The 21852-nt window shown below is 33.9% G+C and overlaps 4 protein-coding genes across 17 annotated transcripts in view; 2 read left to right on the top strand and 2 right to left on the bottom strand.

Annotated features, from left to right (window-relative positions):
• Position 1: 1 nt before the first annotated feature.
• Positions 2-4899, bottom strand: LOC114875507. Of its 3 annotated transcripts, none has more exons than XM_029185878.2 (5): positions 1594-4899; positions 1299-1539; positions 1111-1220; positions 635-1009; positions 2-570 (listed from the first exon to the last, which is right to left on the bottom strand). In XM_029185878.2, the coding sequence occupies exons 1-5, from the start codon at positions 2728-2730 to the stop codon at positions 424-426; spliced, it is 2010 nt and encodes a 669-aa protein (XP_029041711.1). In that variant the 5' UTR covers positions 2731-4899; the 3' UTR covers positions 2-423. The 3 variants fall into 3 exon arrangements, with proteins under 3 accessions (XP_029041711.1, XP_046146147.1, XP_029041712.1); XM_046290191.1 differs by having other exon boundaries at positions 1299-1509; positions 1579-4898; XM_029185879.2 differs by having other exon boundaries at positions 1299-1509; positions 1594-4896.
• Positions 4900-5738: 839 nt separating this feature from the next.
• On the bottom strand, positions 5739-10047 carry LOC114875506 (protein PFC0760c-like). Its single transcript, XM_029185876.2, has 8 exons — positions 8531-10047; positions 8357-8447; positions 7278-8266; positions 6990-7200; positions 6764-6925; positions 6378-6660; positions 6015-6285; positions 5739-5932 (listed from the first exon to the last, which is right to left on the bottom strand). The coding sequence occupies exons 1-8, from the start codon at positions 9800-9802 to the stop codon at positions 5867-5869; spliced, it is 3345 nt and encodes a 1114-aa protein (XP_029041709.1). The 5' UTR covers positions 9803-10047; the 3' UTR covers positions 5739-5866.
• Positions 10048-10493: 446 nt separating this feature from the next.
• LOC114875523 (lamin Dm0-like) lies at positions 10494-17357 on the top strand. 2 transcript variants are annotated; one of them, XM_029185916.2, is made up of 9 exons: positions 10494-11103; positions 13101-13413; positions 13622-13914; positions 13987-14181; positions 14265-14493; positions 14557-14778; positions 14872-14976; positions 15439-15497; positions 16516-17357. In XM_029185916.2, the coding sequence occupies exons 1-8, from the start codon at positions 10700-10702 to the stop codon at positions 15460-15462; spliced, it is 1785 nt and encodes a 594-aa protein (XP_029041749.1). In that variant the 5' UTR covers positions 10494-10699; the 3' UTR covers positions 15463-15497; positions 16516-17357. The 2 variants fall into 2 exon arrangements, with proteins under 2 accessions (XP_029041749.1, XP_029041748.1); XM_029185915.2 differs by lacking the exon at positions 15439-15497.
• Positions 17358-21219: 3862 nt separating this feature from the next.
• Positions 21220-21852, top strand: part of LOC114875500 — a 210556-nt gene continuing 209923 nt past the window's right edge. For 8 of the 11 annotated variants that reach the window (XR_003789252.2, XM_029185855.2, XM_029185858.2 and 5 more), the window contains exon 1: positions 21220-21356. The gene's annotated coding sequence lies outside the window, so the exon portion shown is untranslated. The other 3 variants (XM_029185853.2, XM_029185854.2, XM_029185852.2) reach the window with 3 other exon arrangements.

The raw sequence follows: 21852 nt of genomic DNA, 5'->3' as shown, positions 1-21852 counted from the left end.
ATACTCCATATTCGAATCATTTTATTTAAACAGAACAGAACAATTTATATAGCTTTCACTATGAGACAGTAATTTAACGTTAACGTGTAACAAAGATAAAGATTAGTACCTTCCAGAAGTACTGATTACAATCATTAAACCAAAAAGTACGTTCCACTACATTAATTAAAATTTTACGTCCAAAAGTATTTGTATAGAAAACAAGGCTTCTCAGGTTTTAATCATTGTTTATCCTATCTGTCAATATTCTTAAGTTCTCTTATGATAAAGAATTATCTTTTCAATTCAAGATAACTATGGTATGTACAATATGAAAAAGTATCTCGAATTCAAAAAATAATTCCAACTCTTAATTATAATCTGTACAGTCACTATCACTTAACTTTGTTTAAATACTATCTTAAGTTTAAATATTTTAAACATTTACAGCCAATAAAGTTTTGGATCATCTCTTCTAACCTGAAGCTTTAATACATGCCTGTATATTTTTAATGCTGGACCTAAAAGCAAATCCAGTCCACTCAGAACATCAGATCGTTTCATTAGCATTAAAGAATGGCCATCAATATCCTGAAATGATATAAAAAAAGGATTAGTAAAATAAACAAAAATCGAGAAATAAATAAAAACATACCTGTTGTCTGAACACTTCTGCTTCTTTTGGAAACAGTCTTGCAAAATATTGATACACCTGTTCAGATGTCCAATCTGAAGCATCGGGTATATTCGGATCAATTCCATCTCTAGGACTATCATCTTCCATTTGATCAGAAGAACCTCTGGCAGGTGAAACTTGAGGACTCAAAACAGGAGGTAAAACAGGTGGATTTGATGGTGTGTCAGGTCTATTAGTGACCAGACTAATATGTTGGCTTATATTTGTTTTATATTGCTTTTGGGTACAGTCACTACATTGCCATTTTGAGTTTGATTTAGGAATTATTATTCGTGGTGTATGGCAATAATAATGGTAAGCTTCGTCACATGTGAAACATGTTGCTAAAGGACCCTGTAACATTGCAATAATAGATTACTATACACACACACACACACACACACACACACACACACTGACACAAAAAAATATTGTATTTGTCATGTTACACTTACAGCATCTGAAGTTTCACAACATATTGTACAGCTTTTACAACGTTCACACTGCCAACTACTGCCTGCTTTTTGAATCATTTCTTCAGGACTATAAATACAACTTGGATGTGCTATAAATAAAAATAAATTTACATGTCTCACAGAATGTTAATCTACGAATGCTATTACATTTGCAATATAATCGATACCTCGTACTGTACAATCACGACAAGCAACTAAGGTTTCTTGTTTTTCTTTGGCACAAAGACTACACTGTCTACAAGGTCCTTCTTTGACAGTTGATTTGGAAGAATCTTGAGGTTCTTGAGATACAGAAGACTTATTTTGAGATCCTGGTTGCCTTCCACGTTTTCTTTTTACAAGATTATTGTCAGAGGGATCAAACACTTTCTTTGCTCTCTGAAACATAGTTTTTGTGCATTTTGACAACTACACAAGTTTAATAAGAACAATGTAATAATAACTAACATAAATAACGCGCACCTTTCTACGAGCACTACGAAAACCACCAACGTTAGTATTAGATGGTGTAGGTGAAGGATTAGTAGAACTTCTTCCCGCATCTTCATCCTCCCGTTCTTCGCTGAGGTGTCCGGATTCTTCTCTCTTCTCTTTCTGTGAATGTATTTCTTCTTTATTGTCTTTTCGATAATCCTCAAATTTGATCTCTATGTCCATAGGATCGTCAGTTCGAACAAGTAGGCGCTGTTTACGCTCAGCTTTCGACGACCTTTTGAGGTTATGAGTCTGATTATCGGTATTTTTGGATTCTTCTTTCGTACCTTCGAGAGAAGTTTGCGATGGATCTAACGATTCCTGATCTCTTATAGAATCGTGTTCCACCAGTAAATCGGCGTTTTCGTTTCTTCCTACTATTATCTCGTAACAATCATCTTTCCTAACTTGTGGATCAGATTTTGGGCTTGCCTGACGCGAAGATCTCGGTGTATTCGACCTAGAGTCGGTAATCGTCAAGTTTTCGGTTTCATCAAAATCATACAGTCCACCGGTAGTAGACGAAACAGTTTGTATTTCTTTGCGTCGTGCATTCCCATTTTCAAGCGTGAAAGATTCTCGATGCGTAGACTCGACGGTGGTTGTCATGTCAGACGTCGCCACCAGCGAGTAATTGCCGTTAGAGAGACGCGTCAAATTACCACTAGCCACTTCTTTACCGAGAAAATCTTCTACCATACGTCTAGAAGTAGGATTTGACACACCATCGAGTAACTGTTCGATCAGTCTATACGCTGGTACACCTTGATCAAGGTAATCTGGCTCCTCGACAACGAGTTCGGCCACAGCACCCGCCACCATCCCGGAATTTAATTTCTCTTTCACAAAACCCTCCGGTCGATTTTTGTAAAGCTGTAATCGTGACCATTTTGATGCGTTTCTATAACTGGTATTACCTTTGTAATCAACCTGAATGACCTTTTCTGCTTCAATTAATCGATGAAGATCAGCAATGGTATCTCTTGCGTCTACAGAAAATTTCCTTAGTAAATAGTTGCAGATGCGATCAGCATCGGGTCGTGCTTTACGTCGACGTAACTGATCAATTGCCTCCAGGATCTGCTCCTCGTGGAGTATTTGTGTTTCCACCCGGTGTTGCTGCATTATTATGCGTCGATAAAACGTTTCTCGCAACAATGCGATATCTCACGATTTACGTTCATACAATACTTGAGAAGAGATAGATATTCGTATAAATTATTTTCACGTAGATACTTTATGCACGTTTTTACAGTGCTCGGACCATTCACGTGTGATGTCATAACGATCGACAAATTTCTGTGTTTTGCGTATTATTTTGTTAGGCTTTCGCCTTTCATTCTTTTTCTTAAATTCTTCTTACACTCCAATATAAGCTTGATCTTTACGATTGGAGGTTGTATATCAATTTATCATTATGTCATTCGAACATCAAGAACCCTTGAGTACATTTGTAATAATGCATAAACGCAATATAAATCAATCGTATAGAAGAAATTGTTCTTATTAGTTCGTCACAAGCGCAAAATCAGTTTTTTTTATACATATAAATAAGTTTGAGCAGTGGTATCATAATAAAAGCATGATATATCTTGTAATATATGTATTAACGCGTCTACGATTGTTTTATTTTTTGATCGTTTAAAAATGATTGCTTATGAATAAAAAAGGAACATAATCAGAGAAATTCGTAAACGTGATGTAATATTATCGATTGCACGGATCGAGCAAACCAATAAACGTGCAAAATCTATGGCGCATTTAGAACGCGCGAAATGTCTGCTCAACGTTTAACATTAATCACCAACTGGAGCGATTAAACGCGGCTCACGAGTGAGCTCACGAATGATCAACTTTGTATCGTTCGTCCGGTACCGGGGAAGAGAATTTCGAATCGCGTACCGCAGCTGCGCTGATCCATTGTTGGACTGAAGCCGAGAGGTGTACCGATGAGAGGCAATCTGACAAAGTCAGGTCGTCCGCCGCTGCTGGATCGAACATCGAACTGCAGCGCGACGCATTTCACACCCTTTGCACGCACCTTCAACGTCAGAATACTTTCCGTGTCCACGTACGTAACTTCCTTCCGGTAATCGTTAAGGCACGATTTAAAATTCGAACAAATCGTTATCAAAATATATCACTGAATCGAACAAAGAGAATTGTCTTTGTACTGGTTGCAAACAGCTTGTTCTTTGTCTGTTGTGTTTTGTTCTTAAAAAGAACCGCTCCATGCGCATTCACGAATGCCTTCTTTACGGTTAGAGAGACGAGATAGCCAGGAAATAATTGCACTACATACATACGTGCCAAGTGACTGTCGAATGTCTACGGCACGCGTTAATCGTTGAACAACGAACACCTTTCCTCGCTCACAGATTTCTCACTGCGCCCGACAACTTTTCTATAGTGTTGGATCTCTCTGTTAAGCGCGCTTCGCGACAGGCTACTTCGATACACGCGACCACCAAACGACGATTCCACGAGTCCACAGTCCTTGCGAATGTGCACGTTACACGTACGTATCGCGCGTACCGTATATATGTATATGTGCGTATACGTACCACGCGGGATATATCGTCGCCGGTTGCGTTTCCCGTATACGTCCGTACGCGTTGACACTGTGCACAGACCGTTCACTAAATCTTACGCGGATCTTTATCGTTTATCGCCTACGATGACACATATAACAAATTCCAAAAATGTCGATAAGCTTAGACAATTGTATCACGGAATAGCTACCGCAGCTCACAGTGAACCTGCAAGACGCGGTCTTTTCCCGAGGTCGCCTCGGCGCGCGCCAGCTTCTCCTCTCACTCCCGGTTCGACCGGCCGAATTATTCTCACAAATTCACACCTTTAAAGATTATAACGTACATTTACAAACCGTTGTTATTTCCTCGACGAATACATTCTTTATCGTTTCTAATGTTCTTCCAACACTTTCTTCAACGTCAAATATTCCAATAGTAGTGCAACGCGCGAGACGCGCTCTTTTTCTAGAGGCGGCCTCTCGTGCGCGCCGCGCTAGCTCTCCTTGTACAGAACGCCCAAAAAGATCGAACTCCGTGAAACTGTGACGCACTTCACCTCACTGCTTTTGTCACTTTCAACAATTCTCCAAAAATTATTTGCATCAACGATAAACTTCCTTCGTGGCTGCTTCACTGAATTATTTCGACAAAACTTAAGAGCGCCAAGCCGGGTGCGGCTACACGCGAGTATGGACGGGCCGCCGCTGGAGTACGGAACACGCGGAGCGCACTTTTTGCGGGGACGGGTCGTGCAGGAGCGGCGATATCTTTCTTAGTACCCTGCAAGAAACCAGCTTCTGCGCATCGCTTTCACCGACTTTTTTCCTGTAATACCTTTTCCTTTTTCCTAATAAAAAAAATGATAAAGAATGTACATTTTTTCATATTTTTATCTACATAAGTAAAAAAAAAATTGAATAACATTTTTGTGTAGAATATTAATTTGTTTTATATAGAAGATTTGGAAGCTTCGATATTTGATTTTTTTAGGATATACAGGAAATACTTACGGTAAGGTAAAAACAATACATTACAATTTTCTTTTTAAATATCTAAAATGCAATGTATATTTTTTTATAGATTTAAATAGAAATAAAAACACTAATCGTATCGAAATTTTTTCGATCATTCACATATGATACGTTCCTGTGCCAGTGATTTTAGAAACGACCGTGACGTATCGGCCATTTTCGAGCGCTGCTATCCTCGTTCCCGGCCGAGTAGCTCCGTTTTGAGCCTGTTTTCAGATCGACGGATCTGACGCAACAGATCACAAGCAATTCTTAAATTACGTTGCACCTGACGCGTTTAATTTTTATAGCAATAATTTTTATAGCAATAATTTTAATAACAATAATTTACAGTTTTCATTTTAAACATCAGCATGTATTTTTTTTTTAATGTTGAAAATGTTGAGAAGCTTCTACAAATGTTTAATTATGAAGACATCCGTAATTAATGCGCAATAAAAAGAAATAAAACACAATGTTCAATTCAACCGAAGCTAATCGTAACTTTTACAACAGAAAAATAAATACGCAATACATTGAACAAACAATAAAAATAATGGAAAGAATATTATTGTTACGTTCATGTATAAAACATTTTTATTAGAAAATACATAAGTATAAAAAAATGTGGAATGTTAAAATATAAAAATAAAAAATATGTTATGATCTTACATGTTTTTCACAACCACCATCACTAAAGTAGCCTTTTTTTATAAATTAAATATAATTGTTTTCTTTTTCTGCTATATTGGTATCAACACTGTGTCGTTGAAGTTTTGAGATCTATTAAAAAATAATGTTTTAATTAGTTATTACGATTAAATTCAGAAAAATATTTATCATTGCTTTACGATTTTATACGTACCAATTTCATCGGTTTCGCTTTATAAATAAGTTTATTATTATCCCTTAAAGGACTTTGTTGCACACTTTCATTTTTCTTTACAGAAACTGGTGAACTATTTTGTGAATTTGATGTTTTGTATGACGAACGTTGTGGGGATTCATACAACTTGGAGTATCGATTAACGTCGAAAGAAGAATTCAATTTCTTAGTCAGAGGAGGAGTCTGAGATTTTGGAATACCAGAACCTACCGATCGACGTTTAGGTGTTTTCTTTGGAGATGATAATTTACTGAAAATGAGAGTGGAAGATAGCAATTTCCTATTGAATAATGTTTTTTGTTGTTTCAACTATTTTTGTAAATGTAATAAAGATAAACTTACCGTTTTGGGCTACTGTTTATTTTATTATCAACACCTGTACGGATAGATACTGGTGATATATCACAAGAGAAGTTCCGCTTTTTAGCTACTTGCGGCGATTGGACTTTTCGGGATTTCGAATTATGAGCGTCTGGAGTTGATGAAGCAACCGGTTTCGAAGATCGCGACGATCTTTTCATCGCACAATCATTACGTGGCGAAATAGGTGTACTACTAATTATTTTATGAGATTTAGGGGGTGTTACAGTTCCATGCGATGATGTTACTTTACTATTACCGGTTTCTGTGAAACGGAAAATATCATATTATAACGCAGAATAATACTAGAAATGATAATATATAATCGCTTTAATACAATTATATTTTATTTATTCATTCAATTATACTTTTCTTTTGCATGGTTCCTATGGGAAGCATGGCCTTCATTGGGCCTTTCTTATTTGTAACTTCTGTATCAATTTTCTTTTTGAGTTTATTCTTAACCGTATTTATCGTTGCGGTTGTTTCTTTTTGTAAATCTAACGTTGCTAATGATTTTGTTTGTGCATCTAAAAATAAATGAAAATTACCTACTTAGGTTTTTATCTGTTGCCATAAAAGATTAAAAATTACCTTTTTTTAATCCATCTCTATTGTTTTTTGTAACGACTTTTTTGTTTGATGTTGGACTAACGAAGCCAGGATCGCTAGGAAAACGTTTTGTTACTTCTTTTAATTGACATTTGCTGTTATTACTGGATGTTATAGGAACTGGATCTTTAGTCGCTGATGTATGAGATACAGATATACTTCGCCTAATGAAATTTTTATGAAGTGACTGTTTCTACAAAACACAGTGTAATTAACTATATTAATAATGTTAATGATATCAAACTGGTCAATATTCTAAATCATACTCACTTTTGACTCTAAATTCAAACTTTGTCTATGTGATGTTGATGAAATTAAAGAATGGGTCTTATCCTCAAATTTTAATTTTGATTTTTTAGGAGTTTGTTGAATCTTCATATTATCATCATTGGCGGCAACATTGAATACTTTCCCTAAATTTTTAAGTATATCCGAAGTTGGTTGCGTTTCTGTCTGACCAGTTAATAATTTTCCTATGTTTGTAAGAAGTTCTATCACCACTTTCTCATTTAATAAATTGTTACTTTCTTTTTTTGAAGAATCTTCCTTGCATTCAATTTCAATATTGAGTTCTTTTTCATTTCTATTTTTGTTTGTTTCTTCGGTATTAATTTTTAGAGAATCACTATTTATTTTGTCTAAACACTTTTGATTAGTAATACATTTATTTATATTTGAATCATCGATATTTATATTTTTATAAACAGGTGATTCTTTGACATTATCTGAATCATTGGATAAATTATCTTCTTGACTATGTTCCATATTATTTTTTTCTATGTTTTGTATTACCTTTAAACTACTGTCCGATTTCTGGGGACTTTTTGCTAAGTTATTAGTCGTATTAAGATAGGCGGTTAATAATTCGGTATTGTTCTCAAAATCAATACCTAAAACCTTTTCCAAATTTTCTACTAATTTATTTGCTTCTAGATTATTTTCAGTTTTGATAAGTTTCTTGAGTTCCGATAAAAGTGTTGCAGCTGTAATATGTTTCTCTTTATGTACAGATTCAATAAGTTCCAGTTCTAGTTCCTTTAAATTATCTGTCATCTTATTAATGACAACTTCTGCATCTTTTTCTGCGCATATCTCAGTATTTGTACATTCTTTGACTTTTATGTCTTTTGATTCTGCATGATTTGCATTAGGAGATGTGGGTAATTCAATTAAATTATCTACCATATCTTCATCATCAAAGGCTGGTAATAATTCTGATGTCCACAATGGATTACTACTGAAGAGGTCATCAGTGCTTGCTGTATAACAAAACATATATTTTAAACATGAACTAATATTGGAAATTCAACTTTGTTCTACTTTATTTTAAATGTTAATTAAATACTTACATCCTGAGCTTGTTTTCATAGCTAATTCTTCAAAAGTTTTTGCAAGAAGTTTTGCTTCGTGAAATATTGATTTATTAACTTTACTTCCATCCTAAAATACAAAATATATTTACTTGAAATCTTTCAGAAACTTTTCAATAAAAATGTTGTTATGAATTGAATAAAAAATCTTACAAGAAATACAGAATCTGAGGATGTATCTGAAACAGAACTTCTGTAGCATTCCTTACTGGAATTAACTTTTGGAGCAAATACATCAACATCTATTAATTTATTTTCTGAGCAGCATTTTTCATTTTTCTGTTCTACCAGACTTTCAGGAAGTTCTGATAGCTTTGCTTTGAGTCTGTCAAATTGATCTATTAATCCTGACATTGTGCATTTAGTTGGTACACTTGTTACAGATGTTATTTCTTTGTTAAGGTCTGTGTTTTCAATTGATCTTGAGTTTTCTGATTTTTCAGATGAACAACTTTCTAAGAATGCCCGATTATTAGTATCATTCGGTGACAAAATTGACAAACTAGTTGAAGAAGAACCAAAGTTTAATTTAGCTATAGAAGATACATTTGATAAGCTGGAAAACAAAGAGCTTCCACTGTAATAATGTTTTAAAAAACCTTCATTCAAGAAGTCTAATGAATTTCGATCAGATATGTTACTTCCATTTTCTGAACTAGTTCTTAAAGCTTCTACCAATGATAAATGTTTAAAAAGTTGTGATTTTTTAGAAGATTCATTTCCTCCTTGAGAAAGAGAACGTTGAAGTCTTGGAAATTTCAAAAGTAGATTAGAAGGTATAGTTTGTCCTATGTTAAATTTATCCTTTTCTGCTTGCATTGATATCTTATTATGCAAAGGTGCTATTTCATTCTTATTTAATTCTTTATCTGTTTCAAATAATGTGTCATTCATCAGAGATTGATTTAAAATGGATAAATCAACTTCTTCAACATTAATGGTAGGTATAACATCATCAGCTCCCACATTATTTGAATCAAGCATCACATTTTCATTGGATATTTTATTACTAGTGGCAGTTTTCTGATTTAATTCTTCGTTAATTAAGAATTCATCTAACGTTTTATTCATTTTTAACTTTTGCACATGATTCTTTTCTTTGACATTATAGTCATTTGTAAAATCAAAAGAATGTGTTCTTAATTCATTGATTTTTTTACATTTTAGTCTCAGTGCTTTTTCTAAAGTCACCTCAAAGGGATCATCTCTTTTTTGGATGTATTCTGTAGTTTTATGTAATACCATGTCAAAAGGGTTATTTTCTAAACTATCGCGTTTACTCGTTATTACAGGAATTGAATCATTGATACGATTATTACAGTTATCGCCTGCGGAATCTGTAGGAACTGGTATTAAAGGTGACGCAAGTCTTGAGTTTAGCAAGCCCTTTTTATCAGGACTCTTTAAATCTATAAGATCACACATTCTTTTTATATATTTGTTTATAATCTTTTCGATATTTGTTTTCAATAACGACAGTGCAACGTTCTCTCCTACAAAGCAACTATTACTTTATGAAAACGTATTCAGATTTCATTACATGATCTTTGAACTTTAACTTTTTAAAAACATTTCTATTATACAAGCACCACTTTAAATAGAAACTGTTTTTTTTCATGCACTCACGTTTAGTAACGTCTATTTACAGTTTGTATCAGTTCTTACTGACATTTTAAAATCTCGACTACAGTGCCCTCTGATGGCTATTTAAAAGCTGGGAATTAAACGAATTTAATTTACTTATTGTTAGAAAAGTGGATTTGAAATAAAATACAAAATAAGTGGATAAACTTTATTCTTTTACTTGAATGTTATCTCCTTCAATACAAGGATTGTTTAAATACAGTTACAGATACTGATTAATTATAGATTTTACTACAGTTACACATTTTGATTCAGATTATTAAGACCAAAACTACCATTTTATTTATTTTTTTTGTTGTAGAATTTCTAGTAAACCTTATTTTTAAGGTTGATACATTTTATCAACAGATGTCTCTTTTGCCTATTGGTGGTTACTCAAAAAGAAGCTGAATACGATTGGCTGACGGCTAATGTGTATACTAAAATGTAACCTATCGCGTTGTTCCCTTACGTTTACTAACGCAATATAAAGATGCACGTAACGAGGTTGGTTTGCTAACGTTGGCGTCACCGCTAAACAGTTCTTCCGTTGACCGAGCTAGAAGGATTTTGGCTTCGGTAGTTTTTTAACCGCTAATAGCGTCTTTCACGGACACGGTGTTGTTGTTCACCAAGTTAATGATTCGGGAGTGCGAAGGCAAGTGATAGTGCAATAGAAGGATCAATTATTGTGAAAAGATGTCAACGAAAGCTGCTAAGAAAGCTACGGCGACGTCCTCGAGTACCAGCGGGCAATCGCCACAGTTTAGCACGTCAACGCCAATCGGCCAGCGACCAGGAAGTCCTCTGAGTCCGACTCGTTATTCTCGTCTCCAAGAAAAGCAAGATTTACAGAATCTAAATGACCGGTTGGCATGTTATATTGACAAAGTACGACATTTGGAAGCCGAGAATTCCAGACTTACGCGGGAGGTACAAACGACCCAGGAGACTATCACCCGCGAAGTATCCAACATAAAGTCGATGTATGAACATGAATTATCAGATGCAAGGAAACTATTGGATGATACTGCAAGAGAACGGGCAAAACTCGAAATTGACACTAAACGATTATGGGATAACAACGAGGAACTTAAATCCAAGTAAGTTTCCTCGAACTTAGTTTTTATTATAATATTTTAAAACTCCGATGCATTTTGAAAATGTTGATCAATGCAGGCTCGATTTTGAAGGGATGGGACCGAGACTGTTTATTCATGATTTCTCGTAACCCGTTTATTTAATTTTTTTAAAATAAATGCATCATGCTTATATATTGTACATATGTATATTATATACACTTTAGATTTTAATACATACTATAAAAAAAATAGATAAAGTTTGTAATTTGGAAAGTTATAGTAAAAATCGTTCTATGAATGAAAAAAATGTGCTACATAATTTTTGTTTTAAGTATTCAGGTACATTTTGCAGATATACGAAAATATATCTTTTGAAACAAGTTTTAATATCATTGAAGTATGTTAAAGTTACAGTAGAAGATAAAATTAATTCTTTGAAAAATGTTAGATATGCAACTTTTCTTTACACCACAGTGTTTATCTGGTATACAGATTCATTCATATAATTCGTGGGTGATGCTGTATCAACATGTGGATACGCGTCTGTACTTTATTAAAAAAAAGATAATTGAAACCTTGATTTTTAATGATGACATTTGAAAGATTACAATTAAAAGATACTTATAAATGCATCAAGTCTCGTTAACTACAAAATTCCAGAATATTTGGGTGTGCCTAACTTGAAACGTGACGTTACTACGAACGATTGCGTCACGCTTACTATGCGACGATGATGTCATCTTCGAGCGCATGTATAACCTCGACTGAAAACATTGACCTCCTTTCAGTGAGCGTTGAGCAATCGATAAAAATACGAATAAAGCCTAAAACAAACGGGAAATATTCCCGAGAATCTTTGATGCAAACAAATGAAGTCAATAATAAATGTTACAATATAAACATATTATGTATTAATATCAAAGGATGTAATTTACATTATTCTTGAATTTTTCATTGTTTTAGGAACATTGTATTTAGAATAACAATTATTTCTCCTTATTTTGTATATAAAGATTATATTTATTAAAGCAATAATTAATATTTCCTTTACGTTGTTTAATGTATATTTTACGAAGCGAACACAATAAATTTATGAGAATAGAAATAGTATATTTAATCTTTAAAATTGTCTTTTGATAATATATTGAACTTTTCTTACGATAATTTAAGCGATTTGTAAAAAGTAGTTCAGTTATCTGTCTGATAATGTTGCGTGGATATAGCGTAAATATTACTAACTGCGTGCACGTAGCAGTTGTAAAAAAAATATTTCCTCTTAAAGGAATTATGTTGACTGTAGATTGATTAAAAAAATTAACAGTTCATGAGATTTTTTAAAATCCAAAAGTGATATAATATATTATACAAAAATTTGAAATATATCACGAACTGTTGATTTCTTTGACATTGTAACACTTTTACGCGCAATGTTCCGAGCTACGTAAAAAGCATGTGCAGTACCATTTAAGGGAACTGTGTTGACCCTGAAATCTATCAAGTTCCTTCTACCAACGGAAAAATGATTACTATGTTATGTTATGACTTTTCTGAGTAGAGTCAAGTTAAATGACTCACCTGTATAAATTTAATATTTCTCAACAAACAATTTCGTCATGTATCTTTACATATACCATATATTGTTGATGAACCGTAGATTTTCAAGTAACGAAATATTAAGACGGTTTAAAACCCTATGGTAGAAAATAAAATTCTTGATGTGGGTCGTTGCTTGAAATAGAAACACGCAAGCTCACCTCTTCTTTACGACCGTCGGAATGTCGTAAACGATCAAGATTCTGTTAAGGAATTCCTTCTGTATATTCGGAAATTTTATATTTTTTACTATTTTCAATAAAATTTATATTATACATTCAATTGTAATTCAGCACTTTAAATTCATAAATCAAATAATGTAGAATCTTACAATATATAAAACAATATTTTTATTATAATATTTATGTTTAATGTATTTCTTATTCAATAAGTTTTGTAAATATGTGCAATGATTTTCTTTTCAGATTAGACAAAAAATTAATGGACTTGCAAGTTGCAGAGAGAAACTTGTTGTTATATGAAACTCGCTACAATGATTTGCAATCACAGTTTAATCAGTCTCAAGCGGAACGTAAAAAGCTGGCTGAGAGAGAAAGAGAATTGGAACAGGAAGTAGAAAAATTAAAAGGATTATTAGAAGATACGCGTAAGCATCTGGGAGAAGAAACCCTACAACGTATCGTTCTTGAAAACAACATTCAAAGTTTAAAGGAGGATATTAGTTTCAAAGATCAAATTTATCAACAAGAATTGACAGAAACACGAACAAAACGACAGGTTTGTATTTAAAAGTCCAAGGATAGAAGTGAATGTTACAATCCTAGTTTAATACTTAATATAAATTTTATACCCATCTTTACTATACTTTTGTAATTCAAAGTCATACAATTAATATCATGGATATTAAAAAAAAAAAAAAAAACAAAGTAGAGGGAAGTGTTTAAAGGTCAAATCTTTTAATATGTAATATCGTTTTATAATTTAGATTGAGATCTCGGAAATAGATGGCCGTCTTGCCGAACAATATGAAGCTAAATTGCAACAGTCTTTACAAGAATTACGAGATCAATACGAAGCACAGATGCGAGCAAATAGAGAAGAAATTGAGTTATTGTACGAAACTAAGATCAAAAATTTAACAGCTCATGCTCAACGTAACAGTGGAGCAGCTAGTTTAGCTGTTGAAGAATTGAGGCAAACAAGATCAAGAATTGATACACTCAATCAAAAGATTAATGAACTCGAAGCGTCTAATAATGCTCTTAACGCACGCATCAGGTAACATTTGTAACATTTATCTTTAATTAGTTGAAATTAATTTTTTTAATAAACGTATAAATTTATCTATAGAGATTTAGAGAACTTACGTGAAAATGAAAAAACTCGTCACGCAGAAAGTTTAGCATCTTTGGAAGCAGAATTAGCACGTATACGCGATGAAATGGCTCAACAACTACAAGAATATCAAGATCTGATGGATATCAAGGTAGCTCTTGATTTGGAAATTGCCGCGTATCGAAAACTTTTAGAATCTGAGGAAGCTAGGTAATTTAATTTTATATTGATACGATACATCAATCTCGCACATTAACACATAAATATTTCTAATGAACTTTTTTTATTTACAGATTAAATATAAATCCAGTACAATCCAGTTCGTCAGTATCTACTGGTAGAACAACTCCTTCAAGACACACTCCCTTAAGAGGTGGAAAACGAAAACGCACCTTGTTAGAGGAAAGTGAAGAACGTAGCAGTACAGACTACAGTGTAACTGGAACAGCCAGAGGTGATGTAGAAGTTACAGAAGCTGATCCTCAAGGACGATTTGTAAAACTTACCAATAAGGGAAATAAGGTAAGATTATTATTGCTTCGTATCGCATAATTCTTAATCAAATATTGCTTTCACATTTCACAGGAAATAGGCCTAAGTGGATGGCAAATTATTCGCAAAGCCGGTTCTCTGGAAACAGTATTTAAATTCCACCGTACCGCCAAAGTCGAGGCAGGCGCTAGTGTGATGGTATGGTCAGCAGACATTGGAGCCACGCATGAACCACCATCAAATATTGTCATGAAAGGACAGAAATGGTTTACAGCAGATATTATGACAACAACGCTTCTTAACAACGAAGGAGAAGTTCGTTCTTTACTTTAAACTTTTAATTTGACAGTTTATTAATTCATTTAACGAGTACAGATAATATTTTTTTTTTTTTCTTATTTTTAATAGGAAATGGCTACTTCAGAGTGCAAAAGGCAACAGTTGTCTACATCTCTATCTCGGCATAGGGAAAACTTGGGTTTCCGACCTTCTGAAGAACTTCATCATCAACAGGTATGTTACAATATTGGTATAGCCGAACAGCAGAAAAAAGTATTAACCAATAATTATGAAGTGTGAACATTCTGTTGGTTAATTTTAATTAGGTTTAATATATTTTTTTTTATTCACAGCAAAAACAAATATTTAAAAATTTATTTTTGTTTTTGGGAATGAGTATCAGTATTATTTTCCTTTTAGGTATTTACACATTTTTTTTTATAAGTAATGTTGCAAATATGAATAGCAGTAAACATTAATTTCACAATTATTAGCAATCTCATTGTTTTCAAAAATTATTTATTTCTAATGATTACATTTAATTAACGAAGACAATGTGGCTATAAAACATTTTAATTTTTTATACTTAAAATGCTTGTATTCTGCTTATTACTTTTATTATTAGCTGTAATATAACAAATAGAAAATAAATCAAATCGGGGAATGTGTCATCCAATGTATCTTCTTCTTCCATAGAGAAGATATCTCTACCCATATTAAGTGGGCGACCGAACGGTTCTGATGGTTCGATTTATGTAAGTTGTATTCAACGTATCGAACGTTACAATAGTCACCGATGATTAATGTTACTCGCGCTTCAAGTAAAAAGAATTATTTGGCTTTGTTTTTTTTTCTTCTTCTCAGCACCTTGTTTTCATACTCACGCTTAACTAAAACTTCATGTGTTAAAAGTAATGTAATTTCTCGTTAAAAATATAAACATCTCATTAGTTAACCACATTGTCTTTAGGTTACATTAAAAAAAAAAGTGAAACTTATTGTACATGTAAATGTGCAATTGTTACTGTATGTATTAAAACATACTTTATCATCAGTAATGATAAAATTCCATTGGTATAGTTGTTATACATTTCTAACATATCATATTAATGGAAGTTTTAAATACTGAAATGTATTAACAAATACTTCAAACATAGTCGCAACTGCGTCAATTAACTGAATTGGTTGAAGCTTAAAGGTGTTAATATTTGATTATGGAACAGCATTAAAACTGTTTCATATTCCTTATGAAGCACAATTACTAGATAATAAAAACAAATAATTACGTTTCGTTTGCGTTTATATAAAGCTTGTTAAATATTCTATTAGTTTGTTGCATGTATAAATATCCCAAGTTAATGTTGAAATTAAACAAGATCAGATGATGGAGACATTTCTATTTTGTTATGTTCATCATATAATAAAATAATTTCATCAAAAGATGTTACTTTATTGTATCTAATAATTAGCTAATTTATTATAAATGATATATTTTTTATTATGTTCAAGTTATTTAAAAGTTATCTATATGCGTGTATATTACAGCTATGCGTGTTGCATATTTATACACGCATGCAAAGAAAAGCGCACACTTTCGCTATTGTCATAAGTATCTGAATAAATAATTAACATTCATTAATACTTGCTTAAAATTCTACAACTAATAAGTGTCAAGTAATACGTATAACAGAATAATTATGCGATGCTATTTGGGTTATAAAGTTATATGTTAATCTTGTTTCTACAGGATCATGATCCTTTTCTTTGTTCCAGGGCGATCCCCAAGGAGAGGAATTCTGTCGCCTTATGTGAAAATAAATCTACAAAGTAATATTAAGAATTCTAACAGCACCTTTTAAAAAATATTTGAAAGAGTACAGAAAAGCACTTGAGTGTCTCGTTTAGATAATCAAGTCTTCAGAGTTTCATTAACACAAAGAATTCAAATAATGCCTCGAACAATGCCTCGAATAATGTCTTGGATGATATATTTTGCTTAAGAAAATAAAGAAGAAATTAAAAACAGAATTCACAATATTATGTTAGTACTTTATACTTACAGAGATATGTACACATATGAGAAAATATTCTGTATTATAATGTTCAAATCAAATTTAACAAAGCGTTTCACGATGATAGAAACGACTTAATGCATTTATACACTTTGCACTACGTACAAAACTTATTTGTTTATTACGTGAGAGTTACTACTTTACTTGAATAAGGAGCACGAAGAATCTTTTTCAGCGAGGTCGAACTACTTTTGGCGTAACATTTGTTTCTACCTAGTCGTTTATCGTGCCTTTTTAAATGTAAAAAAGAAAGAGATCCATCTTCTTATTAGGTAATAGTATTTATTTTTAAGTACAAACCCGGATGAAATAGGAGCGGTGACGTCCATAAAATATTCAAGTACATTCATTTAACAGCAAAATATTTTCTGATATACTCGTACTAATATATTTGAATTTTTTTGTTAATATGGTAAGGAAAAGAAAGAAAGAAAGCTATGTTTAACAGAAATATATTTGCTCCGTCATCCGGAACATGATTTTGTTAATTGTATTCGACTTTATACCATTTCTACCAATAATAAAGATCTCTGATTAACCATATCTAAGTTATTTTTCTCTTCTTGTTGCTACTTTCAAAACCGAAGTAAAGTTGGCGCGGAATTAAAAAACTGTTCTTCATTTGCTCCCTCGGAATCTAAAATTGCTCCAGTCGCAGATATTATATTTAATGAGATATTTGCAAATAATAAAGCAGAAATTTGTTATCTGCAAAATAGGTACTAAATGGTTTTTTTACAAAGATATGGTGTCAAAATCCGATACAAATTGTTAAGAAATTTTAATATTTCGTGTCAACTTTACTTCGGTACTTTTAATAATATAAGTATGTAGGATAAATATGCAATTGTATATTTATTAATTTCGATCAAACATGGGCTGTTTTACCGATACGGAATTCGGAGTTTGGCCTCGATTCCTGCCATTATTACCAATAGTCAATGCTGAAGATCACTGCATTGCGCGTCCTGAAATAAACTTCTGTCGATAAGTGCATCAACTGTAGGCATTGCATACACAGATAAGTTAGGTTTTAATCGGTATGGTCAGAATGTTAATTTCTCCGCGGTTGATTCAATTCATATTTGCAACACTTTCTAATACATTTACTTTTTTCACTAGTTTCTTCATTTCTTCTCATTTCTTTCTTCGAGTGATATGCAAATAATTTCTTTATTTCATACTCATAACTAGTTCTTTCTAATTCTTGAGTAGACGAAGATTTACCTAAAGAAAAAATTAATTAATAATTCGAATTTATCTGATGTCTATGATTTGAAACTGCAGGTGGCTTATTCAAGATATGGTTAACTAGAAGCAGTTGCTCATGAATAAGGTGGAAGAACCTTTCAGCATGGAACGATCAGTTTCAGCGACGGGTTCGAGGTACACGGCATTTAATCCGTGTCGTTTGTGTGTCCGGAGGGTACAACCTGTCCGAAAGGACCGTGAAATCCCGAGAAACCAGTCACACGGTTGTTAATATTTCCAACCATCAGCGATCTCCACCTGCAGCTTTCTTTCGTTCCCGCAGGTGAACTTCACCCTGACCCTAATCACTACCTACGTTCAAGGCAACAGTTAAATTAAGTTCTATAATAGTTTTTCCGAACCGAATTTAATAGCTGCCAGGTGTGGACGTATTTTATGTTACTACCACACCTATTCAATAATATTTATGTATAATGTGTCAACTTTTTTCAGGGTAAAATAGAACGACAAACCTTTTCTCGTTTCTTTTCACCGAACACGTATATCACGTTCCCCGTATAAATCACCCAAGAGTTGCGATATTCAGTAGCGTGGTATTACAGCTCGATTAAATCATATATTTCACCTAGCCTTCGTGAAATTTTGATAAACTGAACCCGCGTAGGCGGGACACTTTTGTATCGGAAATATAAAAATAAGGCAAGGAAGAAGAGCTTATGATGCAATTAATAAGAAGAGGGATATTTTTTGAATGAATACTGGTGTAATTTTAATTGGACAAGAAGCTATATCCTTTCGTTTACCATCGAAAGCAAAGCAAAGAGAAAGCGGCACGAAAACATACTAAATATAGTATTATAAATGCAATTTTCTTGTCAACAAGTATTACGATGCGATTTTTCGACCTAGTTACAAGCGACAGCCAGAAAATTTGAATTTCTCGCGGCACGGTGTTCTTATACCAGAAGGAGGCTCGCCGAGTGTTAACGTAACCACGGTGCAAAGGCGATGCACCGTAGCTGCAGCAGCGGTGGATGAAGGAAAAATCGATGCATCGCCTGCGATTGTGGCCGAGCACCGCCGAAGTCGGCTCAGCTGGGCCGAATACGAGGAACCAGCGCGAAACTGCACCGAGATACCATCGTTGCACCAGCTACCGATATGATTTCTTTCCAAAAAAAAAACTGTTCGAATTACTTTTAAATTTTCAGATAATTTGTTTACACCGCTGGTGGCCCAAAACGATTTCTATGTTTGAACTGCATCAGCATTATCAGATATTTGCGCTGAATTCGAAGCACGTAGAAGCCGATTTGCACAGATTATCTCAGAATCTAGATCCACCTTGAAGTGGCGAATTCCCATCTCGAAGAGAGTGGAAAGTTCGGTACGATGAGAGTCTTATTATTTCGCGAGTACGTTACCGTACTTTCTTCCAGATATCTGGGACGTGATTCGACTTTCTTTGCTTTGCCGGATTAAATGAGAAGCTGTGTGAAATAAATGCTTAATTATTGACTAGATTCTCTGGGAAGATTCAAGGTTGTGCATCTGATTTATGATGCAGTACGATAGCAAACCGTGTGCATCTTTAACCAGGGAGAACTAGATTTCGACCTTTAAACTTACCAACTTTCAATTAAAAAATTGAATGCTTTTGAATTAGAGACACGTTTATGGTGATTAATTTTCATTTATAAAGGTCAATCTCGTTGTAGGTCAATGTGCAAGAATTATGACTTATTTTGGAAGAAGTGGTTAGATGCACATTTAGAAGAATATCGTTTCAAAGCATGACAATTCAATGATTGTTTTCGGTATTATATTCAACGAGGCTGGTAGGATTCTATTGAAATTCGTTCCTACGAAAGAACGACGAAAAAGTGGCGCTCCCCGTTATCTGCATTGAAACGTACACACGAAACGGAGCTTTGAAAGGAAGCAGTATCTTTTGTTTATTGCTCGACCATTGTGCTGATTCTTAGCAGAGACAGATAACGCGCAATTGTGATGTGCAGATTTTCGTCCGAATAAATGGAACAGAACATCATACGATTTCATTAAACAGATTAAATAGACGATTTAAGATGTTCAAAGAGAAACTTAGATGGTTATTGTTTAAATTACGTTCACCGTTTAAGAATCTCATCGTTTTTCGCGCAAACGTTGCGTTTCATTTATCCTTGTTTCAACAGTATACTTTATAAGACTGTTACTCAGCGTTATAATTAAGATGTTTCTTTGTAATTTCGTAACGTATCTCTCTAGAAATAGAAAGAAATCAGGGCAACCTTTTATCGCGGCCAGTGCAAGGAAAATAAAAGACCCTCAAGGGATGTAGAAATGTCAGAGGGTGTTCTAATAATTGTTCCATAAATCTCTTGTTGAGAGATTTGATCTTCAGCATTGATAATTCACATAAATATCATTATCGTTGGTAAATTACCTTGTTTTCCATTTCAGTATTTTAATGCAGATTTTAATCCGTAAGAGAATTCGTAGTAAATTAAATTTTCTTGAATAATTGCAGTGGCACGATTACGAATTAATCATTTCGTAATACGATTAGAGAATACGGGGATTATGTAACATTAGCTGAGCTCATCCTCTCTTATGTTTCGGCCTTTTTATACCCGGGTTACAGGATGTACGTGCAATCCTATAGCTTAGTACAAGAGCGGCGGATTTAAGTTCATGAAGAACATGTGTCTTACGGTCTTTTCTTATTTGCTTGTAGAACATCGCGCTTTTATAACTGTACCTATGTGCATGAAATAAACTTCGTGGTAATTATAAGATCAGAAAATTGATTGTCGCAAAAAATGTAGTACTTTGCTGTTAAATTTTCTGTTCTATTTGTGCATGTTAAGTTCTATTTGAAATGCATAAAAGCGCAGGAAAATATTTAAATTTGAAATGGTAATTGATAAAAATTAGGAAAGAGTTAATTTGTGTACCCAGATAACAAATAGGCGTGAAGAAGTGTTAATTAAAAATTGCGTTGATATTAATTTAACAAAACAAAAATTAATTAGAATTAGATTAATCCAAATGATATCAGTTAAAGTAACGCGCGAGTGCTGGTCGGTAGGGGAAGCCTGTATAGCTGGCAGCCTAGGGTGGGGGAAGCGAGAAGTTGGGAAGGAGTACCGCGTGTCTGCCATCTCTGTCTTCAGTTCGAGTTCGGCGCGCAGCCGGTTCGCGTCTGTGTGTTCCGCGCGCGACTTCCGTGTGATCAACGCTCGTTTCTTCGTCGCAACTCGCATCGGTTCGTCGTTGATTCGGAGTGTTTTCACGTTAACTTCCTCTCCAAAACACGGTTATAAAAACGTAGGTAAAACGAGCACCGATTCGTAGCGTCGTATACGTTTATCGGCGGGTTAACAATCAGTGTGGTCTTTGGGGAGAAACAGTTCGAAGAGTTGAAATTTTCCTGGTGTTTAATTCGCGAGTGGTATAAAGTGGTGGCTGTCACGCGGCTCCTTCAGAAAGAGATGATTCATTGAACGCAGAAAAGGAGTAAGAGGTTTGTTTTACTTTCCAAGAACGTACCGATAGGGAGTCTTCTCAGGCTCTGCCTGTTCTTCAAAGATACTTTGTTAACGTAAATATTACGACGTAGATTCTCTTCTGAAATATCGATTGGCGGACGCACTCGTGGCTTCGAGTCGATCGATCGCGTCAACGACGCGTAGGCACGCACTTTTTCGGAGCGCGACTCGATTATGTTCGCGCGTTTTTTAATTCCATCGCCATTCATACTCTCAGTTACAAGTACATAGACATAGAAACGTCTGTTAGATTAATTGTCTATTGTCTGGAATGA

The sequence above is a fragment of the Osmia bicornis genome, chromosome 2 (assembly GCF_907164935.1).
Source record: "Osmia bicornis bicornis chromosome 2, iOsmBic2.1, whole genome shotgun sequence".
NCBI classification, from domain to species: Eukaryota; Metazoa; Arthropoda; class Insecta; order Hymenoptera; family Megachilidae; genus Osmia; species Osmia bicornis.
The sequence above is the reverse complement of the archived record's forward strand: the minus strand, read 5'-3'. Positions and strand labels throughout refer to the sequence as shown.